This window comes from Suricata suricatta, chromosome 15, assembly GCF_006229205.1.
Source record: "Suricata suricatta isolate VVHF042 chromosome 15, meerkat_22Aug2017_6uvM2_HiC, whole genome shotgun sequence".
NCBI lineage: Eukaryota > Metazoa > Chordata > Mammalia > Carnivora > Herpestidae > Suricata > Suricata suricatta.
Genome location: NC_043714.1, coordinates 78,211,321 through 78,221,143, shown reverse-complemented (window position 1 = coordinate 78,221,143; position 9,823 = coordinate 78,211,321). Strand labels below are relative to the sequence as shown.

Below are 9,823 nucleotides of genomic sequence, written 5' to 3'. Positions count from 1 at the left end.
GCCTGCGGCCGCCCACCTGCAGCAGCAGCACCGCGGTGGCGCCAGGTCCGAGCGCCGGCTGCAGCAGGCGCGTGAGCTGCGAGTCGCGGAAGGGCACATGGGGCCGGCGGGCCCGCAGCGCGGCCATCACGCCTCCCAGGGCCAGCAGCGAGCGATTGATAGTCCGGGCCTCCCGCAGACGCTGGGCGGCCTCTCGGTCCCCCCGCGACGGGCCGGCCGCCCCTGCCTTCCAGGCACGCTCGGATCCGGCCAGGTCCACCAGGTGCAGCGTGCCTGCAGGGGCGAGCGAGCCCGACGTGGAGGGGGCCCTGGTCTCGGGTGCTGCGGGGGCCCTCCCCCCACCACGCGGCTCTGGCGCGAGCTTCGGTACCTGCGGTGCCTGGCCCGCGCGGTGGGGACGCCGTGCGCAGTGTCAGCGTGACCAGGGCATGCGACCGGGAGCTGTGCGGGTTCTTGCTGGTGGCGGCGGTGGCCCGGTTGCTCCTCCCCAAGCTCAGCATCTGGAGGGCGGAGGGATAGAGCCAGTCTGCGGCCCGCCGCCGGGTCTGCGTCTCCGGGTGGGGAGTGGGAGCACAGGCGAAGCGGGGGGGGGGGGGGGGGGGGGGGGGGGGGGGGGGGGGGGGGGGGGGGGGGGGGGGGGGGGGGGGGGGGGGGGGGGGGGCTGAAGGCCTGCGGAGAGGCAGGGGAGGAGGGGCAGCCTTACCTGGTGAAGCATCTCCAGGTCGGGCACGTCCCAGTAGGTGAGGCCAGCCACCTGAATGCCCCCCTGGCCTGCTGGGCCCTGCCTCACGGCCAGGCGCTCAGGAGGCCCTGGGGCTAGGAGGTCCCTGCAGAGGAAGACAGTTTCTGAGGGTCCTAGGGTCACTGACAGGGCACAGGGTGTGGTGGAGGCGCAGCAGGCCCTGACCTGACAGCTTCGTTGTAGATCTCCACCATGCTGAGAGTCACACGGTGCTGCCCTCCAGTCCCCATCTCCTGGAAAAGTGACTGCAGCGCCCTAGGAGCTATCCCAGGGTCCTCTGGTGGGCCCTGGGCATAGGGTGGGGTGCTGCATCAGGCTCCCATCTGAGCCCCTGGCCCCATGAGCCACCCAGGGTCCCCCATTCCCACCTCCATACTGTAGGTCTTCCCTGTCCCTGTCTGGCCATAGGTGAAAATGCAGACGCTGTAGCCTTGGAGGCAGGACAGCACGGCAGGCTGCAGCTCCCTGAAGACCTAGGGGTGGGAAGGGTGGGAGGAGTCCTAAGCCCCAGGACCTGAGACACAGTGGAAACAAAGCTTGATTCCCCTGGGAGGATGGCCCTAGGGGAGCATGGTGGAAGTGTGGGTCTCCTGATAGGCAGAAGAGGCTCCCTGGAGAAGGTGGCATTTACAAGAATTCACCAGGCAAAGGGAAGGAAGGTGACAAGAGAAGGAACAGGAGACAGGGCACTGGCATTCTGAGGACCACTAGGCAGGCCCAGGGAGCAGCAGCCAAAGGCCCAAGTGCTGGACTTGGCTGCCAGGTTCAAACCCTAGGTGTGACCGGAAGCCAAGCATAAATCATCCTTCCAGGCCAAGATTTTCCCTCTGGGAGGTGATGACTACAGTGGCACCTGTTGGAGGGATTAAAGGGGAGCATGTACCAAGAGGCCTAGCAGCATTTGGCATACAAATGATCAGCCCAGAGAGGCCCCACAGGCGTGCAGGATGGTGATCAGCCGAGATCACTGGGACCCTGGCCTTGCAAGGGTGCAGAGAGGCAGCTGAGGGGCAGGTGGAGCTGGGACTTGTATCCTGTTGGCATCTGGACCCCAACAGCAGCTACTGAGCAACCCCGCGGCCAGCTTTTGTTCCCCAGGGGTCTGGCAACTGAGTAGCCTTTGAATTCTGCCTCGTGCATTGGCTGCCAGCAATGAGGGCAGAATCCAGAATTGCCGGTGAGGTCACTAAATATTCCGTGAATGGGAGGAAGCACTGGGGGTGACCGTGATGGGGGAACTGTGGTGCCCTGAACAGATGGGAAACACAGGTGAGGGGGCTCACTGAAAGATGCCTTTAATTCCTTCATTCAGACACATTGAATTGGAGAGCCCTGTCCAGAGGGCTGCGCAAACTTGGGATGCAGGCTGGGGCCAGGGGAAGTGTGTGAAAGAGAGAAACAGGTGAAAACCAGCTGTGGTGCTCCAGGAAGTGGGGGAGGGAGCCCTGACCACCTGCCAAACCCTCATCACACAGTGTCCCAGTAAGGCCAACACAGGTTGGAATCTGTTAGCTCTGCTCCTTCCCTAATCCCCTTCCAGCTCTGAGGCTCCATTTCCTGAGCTTTGGAAGTTCTGAAGACAAAGCATATGGACAGAGACAAGGAGTGTGTGAAGGCTCTGCACCAGGATCTGCACCAGGCAGTGGGAGAGCGCTGAGGCGCAACGCCACCTGCTCACACTTATGCCCCCACTGGCTCCTTGGCCACCAGGCAAGGAGGCCAGCCTGCCCTGAGAGCCGGCCCACCCCACCAGGGCTAGAAGGGGGGTAACGGGGTCACAGCAGTGTCCCCACCACAGCAGCATGCTAGCTGCACCCTGCAGCCAGCTCCGTGTGAGCAGTAACCATCATCTCAGACAAGTTTCGTCTTCCTTAGTTTCCTGAGTGGCTCAGTGGGGTTAAGCTTCTGACAGTTCGTGGGTTCAAGCCCCATGTCAGGCTCTGTGCTGACAGCTCAGAACCTGGAGCCTGTCTTCAGATTCTGTGTCTCCCTCTCTCTCTGACCCTCCCCTGCTCATGCTGTGTCTCTCTCTCTCTCTCTCTCTCTCTCTCTCAAAAAGAAATAAAAACATTTTTTAATTAAAAAATAAAATAAAAATGTTGACCTTTCTGTTAAACCAGAAAAGGCTTATTTCCACCGGAACTGCAGAACTTGGTAGGGGGGTGCAGAGGGAAATTTCTGGAAGGAAGGAGGTACCCAACTAGACTGTCATTCCTGCCTCCCAGCTCCTCCTGCTCCCTTCCGCTCACTGGAGTCCAGACACTGGGGAAGCCAGATGAAGGGGAACCTGGAGCCTCTTCTGACTCTGGGGCAGTCTGAGGGAAGGCCAGCACAGGGGCAAGGGCGGGGCATCACCTCCTCTTGGCTGGCCTCTGGAGAGAAGACCCAGTCCAGGCGGAAGCAACGTTGGCGCCCTCGATAGCAGGTGGTGACAGTGCCGCTGGGGCCAGGCTCCAAGCTTACCAGGCTGGAGGGTGTCCCTGGCCTCAGTCGACACAGCACACGGATATTTCCTGGGATGGAGATGAGATCAGTGGGCCGCCTCCCAGGCCCCGAAGCGGGCAGAGGCTCCACTTCCTCCAGCTTGCCGCCCCACCCCTCCACTTCCCAAGCCTGCCATACCCTTGAGCTCCAGCAGCCGCCCGGGGCATCCGGTTGGGGGCCCCTGCTGCTCCTCAGGGAGCTGAGCTCCAGCCCCTCCAGCTGACAGTGCCCCCAGGGCCCAGGATACCTGGTGGAATAGGGATGTGAGGAAGTGGGGGCACCAGAGGAGTGGGGGTGGGGCCGGTGCGAGGGCAATCTGGTGATCTACAGCTTCCAGTGGCTTTCAGCCCAGATGGGCATCGTTCAGTGGGCCCAGGATGGAAATTCAGAACCTCAGGAGGATCATGGGAAGACCTCTGTCTCCTCTGGGGTTGATCATCTTGTGAGGGGTTTGGGTTTACAGACCCCCTCCCCACCCCACCGTTTGCACAGACAGAAATGAGATCACACCCAAGGTGTGTGAAATCACAAGCTGTTCTGATTCCAGAGCCTACAACTTCCATTAGAGCAGGCAGCTCCCTGGGGCTGGGAAGGAAGAAAGAACCAGGGCTCCCCATGGAAGAACAGTAATTGGGCTGCCAAGAGAGCATGTTCTGGAGAAGGGGCAGATGGTCCTGACCTGGCCCCTGGCCTCACTGAGCGAACACTGACAGCTCTGGGTAAACGTGCTGACCAGTCCTCGGAGGTCCCCACAGCCCTGTCGCAGACTGGCCATACATGCCCGAAGTCCTGGCAGGAGAGTTCGTTGTGAGGGAAAGCCCGGACCACCTGGCCTTCCCATGAGCCCTCTGGACCTGCCCCTTACCTGCCAGTTGCCCATGCATCTGCTGCAGCTCCCTTCTGCAGTTCTCAGTCTCCTGCTGTCTCTGCCGAAGGGCCCCCCGGAGGCCCTGTAGCTGCACCTCCTGCACCCCCAACTGTCCCACCCAATTCCACCCCTGTCACTGAGGAAATAGGCACTTACCAGGCCCTGCCTCAGACACCCTCCTCCCAGTGCACCAGGACTTCCCGGCCCCTGGGCTCAGTGCCCACCTGGACTTGAAGTGCCTCTGTGGTATCCTGGGCTTCCTGAAGCCGACTCTGGAGCTCCACCAATGCCTCTGCCTCCGCCTGCAGGAAGAGTGGGAGCCCTGTCAGCTGTGGAGCATGGAAGAAACTCGGGAAGGGGCACTCCAGCAGCCCCATTTCATAGATGGGGAATTCAAACAGAGGGCCAGGCAGAGCTGTTCATGAATCCATGTCTCCCAACTCCAGACAGGACTCCTTTCCCCAAGTCCGTGAAGTCAGTCACTTGGAGTGCCATGGGACAGGCTCGAGGTGTTCTCCCATGGGCACTGGTCTCCTTGTTCGGGCAGCTTTGCACAGACCATCCCAGGGCCTGTCCACAATCCCTTAAAGGTCAGAGATGTCCCCCCCCTGCCTCTGTTCCAGCAGCGTTAGATCCTGAGGACGCCAGTGTTCAGGAGCCCCAGACTACAGAAATGGCGGCAGCTAAGGAGCATACCTGGGGGGCCCTGGGGGAGGGGCCTGGGCCCCAGTTCAGCAGGAGGTCCCGAGTGAGGCTCAGGCTCTGTTTCAGAGCTTCATTCTCCAGGGTTAGATGCTGAATCCTTTTCTCTGAGTCTGTTGCCCCCTGCCGGAGAAAGAGGCCTGCTAACTCACCTGAAAATTGGGGCCCATCTCTAGTCCCCTTACTGGAGCCCCACCCCCAGCAGCCTTACCACGCCCAGGCGTAATCGGCCCAGCTCCTCTTCGTGCACTTCTAGCTGCTGCTTCAGCTCCTCTAGCTGGGAAGGAGAGAGGAGCACAGGATGGAGCATCTCTTTCCACTCCCTCCCACCCCAGTCCAGTTCCCTTCTGGGCCCCTCACCTGTCCTAGGATGAGGTGCTCCAGCCGCTGCCAAGCCCTCTGGTCCTCCTCCAACTGGAGAGGGTTCTGCCCTTGGGCCTCAACCCTTGGTGAAAGGGAAGGGCTTTCTTCTTGAGGTGGGAATCCTGGGGTGGGGTGGACTCAAGTTAGGACTGAAGAAATCTCCAACCTGAGGGAGGGGACACCTCGGGAGCAAGGCTGGGCGGGACCCCGAACTCCAGGCCAGTCAGTTTCTGGTGGGCTTCACTCCCTCGACTCCCTTTTCAACTCCCTACTCCTTACTCACCAGCAGGTGTGGGAGGCTGCACCTCCGAGGCTGGATGAATACCCTGGGGCGGGGTCTGCCTCCGTCTGGGGCTCCGAATCCATGCCAGAAGGGCCAAGAGCTGACCAGTCACCGTCAACAGTGGGGGGACATCACTCGGCTGTAAAGGGGATAAGAATCTGAGCGGAGGAGACTGAGGTGATGACAGCCACAGGGAGACCCAGGGCCGTGGAGAGAGTATGAGTTTCCCGGAGAACGACCCTCCGGGGACCCGCTCACCACGGTCAGGTCAGGGTTCCGGCAGCTATCTGCCGCCCCCAGCTGGACGGAGAGGAACTCAGCAAGACGCACGAGAGCCTCTTCCAGCGAGACGTCGGTAGAGCGGCCCTCGGCTCCCTCTTCTGGCCCATCCTCAGACTCGGAGCAGCCTGTGAGGCCTGATAGCGGGAAAGGGAGGCTTGCGGTCCAGGTGTTGGAGGTTAGGCCACCAGAAGGCACCGGCTGTGTTCCTCCCTCCCAAAGAGGTCACGGGCACCCCTCCCTCTCTCCGACGTCGGGGTTCTCTCACGGCCCCGGGGACGCAGCGCTCCCGATGCACCGACAGCACCTACCGACCAGGCCTGTCAGCTCGGTCCACAGTTCTGCCGTGGGCTGGTCGGAGCAGCGGCGACCCCCGGGATTGCCACCGGCACTCTAGGGAGGGAGCAGCGAGACCCCGAAGGAGTGGGTAGGCAGCCTGTGGGGCTCCTTTCCTCCAGGAACTGGGCCAAGGGAGCTGGGGCTGAGGTCTCCGCTTCCACCGCCAGAACAGAGACAGGGTCCTCAGCACGGCCCTCCTCCCTAGCGTCGGGGCTCTGGGAACGCACGCTGCGCGGGCCCGCAAAACCCGCTCGCGGGAAGGGGGTGGCGGGCTGTGCAGCGCCCACTCGGCTCACCTGGGCGGGGTCCCCGCCATCCCTACGGAAGAGGCTGTAGAAGATATAGATGAGCAGAGAGTAGAAGGCGTACATGGAATCGCGGGGCGGCAGAGGGCCCCGCTTCGCGCCGCCCGGCGTCCCAGCTGCAAAGAGGCGGCGCATGCTCGAGGCGGCCGCCCCCACGGCCCTGCCCCCGCGAGTGGAGGATGCGCGCGCGAGGAAAGGAGATGCCAGAAACAGGGGTCCCCGGGGCTGCACCTGGACACCTGCCCCGCGCCTCCCACTCTTACTTCACGGAGACCCCGGGCTGAGAGGGCCCACGGCTTCTACACACCCCCTCCTCTGAATCCTTCCTAACCCTCCGCGGAAGACACCACAGCACTCGCCCCTTAGAGCTATCAGTCCAAACTTCCCTCCCCACTTAAACCATTCCTCACAGCCCCGCCTCATCCCGCCCAGATCTCTTCACAGCCCCTCCCCTCCCCTCCCCACTGGCCCCTCCCTTCCCAGCTCCGCCCATACCGCTCACAGCCAATCCTCTCCCCTCACGGCTCCGCCCACAAACCGTCCCTTTCTCAGGCCCATCCCTTCACAGCCCCTCCCCTCACCACTCGGTCCCTCCGAACCACTTGGCTGGCTATTACACCCCGATCGTGGTACAGAGCTGCCTCTTCCTAGTCCCCTCTGACAACCTCCTCTTGCTCTCCTAGAACGTCCCCTTCGCCCAGGCCCCGCCCCCCACCCGCCGCTCTAGCTTCCGCTCCTCTCGTTGGTTCGCGCTCGGCCAGCGCTGGGAAGAAGCCGGAGACCCGGAGGCAGCCGGCGGGTGGCTAGGTGGTGGGCGACGCCAGTCTACATCTCGCCACTGCGGTGGGGCCTCGCCGCCCAGCCACCGCTGAAGGCCTGCGCCGTAGCTTCTTCAGGCCAGGTTCTGAAAACGGCGCCTCCCAGAGCGCAGAAACCAGGCCGAGTGGGCCTGCGCGCAACTCTCCCCGAGGTCTGGCACCCCCACTTGGATTCCAAGGCCCCAGAACTCACGCCCACCCAGGATCAGGCCCTGCGCCGCTTTCTCCCTTTTCCAGGCCAAATTAGGTTCTTCTTCCCCACAATTGTGTCCAGTGGCCCTGGGGCTCCGGAAAGTTTTGGATGAGCCTATCCCAATATTTAGAAATGGGGCTTTGGAAACTGGAAGTCCTGGAGAGTCGCCCTTAGGGCTCCTGGTCGCCGGTTTCGGCGTTTTATTCCTCTCCAAAGTTGAGGATCCCCCTCCTGTTTCACATTCACTACCACCAGAGGCGGCATGGCCTCCAAGCTGTGGAGTGAGTGGAGCACGACCCTGTCCCACATAGCACTGGGAGTGGTGTCTCTGCACGCAGCGGTGAGCACTGCGCAGGTGAGTACCCTGGGGCCTGGGCAGGGATGTATCCCATTCCAAAACTGCAAGGACCTGGATCTGGTCCAGTTCCCCATATCAGGGAAAGGGTGGTGGGAGGTCGAGTCTGGGGGCCAGGGTTGCATGAGACCCCCACACCCTTCTCTCCTTAAAGCAACGTCCTGGCTCCCCACCCCCATATCTCCTTCTATCCTTGTGCTGACAGGCAAGCCGAGGGGCCGCTGCTGGCTTCCTGCTCCAGGCCTTGGCCTCTGCCACCTTGCTGGCCCCAGGGCTGGGCACAGATGAAGATTATCTTGCTGGAGCCTGGGTGGCCACTGTCATCGGCCTGCCCCTTCTGGCCTTCGATTTCCACTGGGTGAATGGGGACCGCTCCTCTGCCAACCTGCTCCTGGGAGGAGGAATGGTGCTGGCAGTGGCTGGTGACCATCTTGGTGCTGAGGGCCGCTCTGTGGCTGGTCAGGCAGTGGTGCTGGTGGTTGCAGTGACCATCCTCATTGTGGCTGTTTTCACGACCAACACTTATGGAATGTGGGGAGGTGCAATGTTGGGGGCTGCAGGCCTCCTGAGCCGGCTGGAGGAGGACAAAGTTCTGCTGCTTCCAAAGGAGGACGTCTGTCGCTGTGCCCTGGCTGCAGGCAGTTGGGCCTACCACCGAGCCCTGCACACACAGCGCCTGCAGTGGGAGTGATGTTTGCAGACAGCAAGGTGGGGCTTCTGCCCTGGCTACCACCTCCTCCTCCCACTGGCCTGCTCCTGCGGGCCTCCTTCCCTAAGGATGGACTCTCTTGCCTCCCAAAGAGAGCTTGCTGCACGGTAATGGATGCCTTGGTCAGGAGACAGTTTGGGCACTTTCCCTTTTCTGGCTCAGTCTGGGGACTCACCTAGACCAGAATTAAGGAGATGGGGTCGCAGGCACATTTTGGGGCCTCATGTTGGGCAGGCCATGGTTTTGGATTCAGAGAGAGGCTTGGTCTCCAATAAACCTTAGGAACCTCAGCAGGAATATGGAATCTGCCCATTCTTGAAAGGGGATGGAGGGAGGGGTCCTCCCGTGAGTCCTCTAAAGCTCCAGGACAACTGGTTTCCCTGTGCAAAGAAAAGGGCTGTCCTGGAACTAGCCCTGGGGCCTCTCCCACCCAGACCTCCTGCTGTCACCTTTGTTCTGCCCCTGGATTGAGAAGACCTATTCCTGGGCCCTTGCTCTCTTGGGACATAGTGGAGTTTTGAATATCCTTGGCACAGCCTGGCATGTGGCCCTCTGGGACAGTGACCTTCACGGGCTGCCAGGGCTGTACTACAGCTGTCCTCAGAAATGCACATTCCCACTCAGAGCTGACTTGACATGTACTCATCTACCCATTGGCCTGTGCAAGGCAGGTCCTGATTTCCCAAGACCCTCACTTTCCTAAGTAGACCCCTCCTCAGCTCCCAACCCCAGGGTTACGAAATGCGTTTGGGCAGAACAGTGGGTTAGATTCAGGGCCCAGAGCCCTTTCTCGGGATTACCTATGCTTGCGTCCTGTGGAAGCACACCTGGTCCCAAACAAGAAGGACCCGAGTGGCCCGCGGGTTTTCTCAGTCCAGCAAGCCAGGCCAGAGCTTCTTGTGCACAGGCCTGAGTGTTGGGGGAAAGGCGCAAGCACACCCCAACTTGGCTGACAAGGGACGCTCACCATTCTGGTGGCCCTGGGACTGTGGGCCGCACCCTAGACAGACCGGAAGCGGCGCGCACGCCCCCAACCCTAGGATTTCCCTGTCCCGGGCGCGCGCCCCTCTGCAGGTCGCCCTGGGCCCCGCCCTCTTCCTGCCTACCTTCTGCAGGGGCGGGCCCTCGGGCATCCTTGCGCGCCTATTGGGTCTGGCTGACGTGCCGTCTAGCCCTGAGCGGCTCTCCCATTGGGTTCGCACATCTCACGTGACAGGGAGACCGAGGGGGCGGTGGCGGCGGCGGCGGCGGCAGGGGGAGCGCGCAGCAAAAACAAAGATGGCGGCTGCGCCGGGGTCGGTGGCCGCGGCAGCTTTGGGGCGACGCGCGGGCCAGACCCATTGAGGCGGCGGCGCAGGGAGCGGGTTGCGGGGTCGGGGCACC

At 62.0% G+C, this 9,823-nt stretch overlaps 2 protein-coding genes across 6 annotated transcripts in view; one reads left to right on the top strand and one right to left on the bottom strand.

Moving 5' to 3' along the window:
* KIFC2 (kinesin family member C2) overlaps window positions 1–6,965 on the bottom strand; it is a 7,793-nt gene extending 828 nt beyond the window's left edge. The window contains exons 1-18 of one of the 4 annotated variants that reach the window (XM_029923068.1): window positions 6,947–6,965; window positions 6,357–6,481; window positions 6,033–6,114; window positions 5,701–5,858; window positions 5,443–5,581; window positions 5,157–5,281; window positions 5,008–5,073; window positions 4,791–4,919; window positions 4,319–4,396; window positions 4,092–4,203; window positions 3,906–4,015; window positions 3,365–3,473; window positions 3,098–3,255; window positions 1,111–1,215; window positions 908–1,029; window positions 704–827; window positions 371–500; window positions 17–273 (exon numbers count right to left, since the gene is read on the bottom strand). In XM_029923068.1, the coding sequence (XP_029778928.1) occupies window positions 17–273; window positions 371–500; window positions 704–827; window positions 908–1,029; window positions 1,111–1,215; window positions 3,098–3,255; window positions 3,365–3,473; window positions 3,906–4,015; window positions 4,092–4,203; window positions 4,319–4,396; window positions 4,791–4,919; window positions 5,008–5,073; window positions 5,157–5,281; window positions 5,443–5,581; window positions 5,701–5,858; window positions 6,033–6,114; window positions 6,357–6,431 (2,079 nt within the window). In that variant the 5' untranslated portion in view covers window positions 6,432–6,481; window positions 6,947–6,965. Of the gene's footprint in view, window positions 1–16; window positions 274–370; window positions 501–703; window positions 828–907; window positions 1,030–1,110; window positions 1,216–3,097; window positions 3,256–3,364; window positions 3,474–3,905; window positions 4,016–4,091; window positions 4,204–4,318; window positions 4,397–4,790; window positions 4,920–5,007; window positions 5,074–5,156; window positions 5,282–5,442; window positions 5,582–5,700; window positions 5,859–6,032; window positions 6,115–6,356; window positions 6,710–6,946 lie in introns of those variants that run through there. The other 3 variants (XM_029923067.1, XM_029923066.1, XM_029923069.1) reach the window with 3 other exon arrangements.
* CYHR1 (cysteine and histidine rich 1) overlaps window positions 6,945–9,823 on the top strand; it is a 14,971-nt gene continuing 12,092 nt past the window's right edge. Inside the window, exons 1-2 of one of the 2 annotated variants that reach the window (XM_029923121.1) lie at window positions 6,945–7,731; window positions 7,937–8,089. In XM_029923121.1, coding sequence (XP_029778981.1) covers window positions 7,639–7,731; window positions 7,937–8,089 — 246 coding nt within the window. In that variant the 5' untranslated portion in view covers window positions 6,945–7,638. The remainder of the gene's footprint in view (window positions 7,732–7,936; window positions 8,090–9,823) is intronic. The other variant, XM_029923120.1, reaches the window with a different exon arrangement.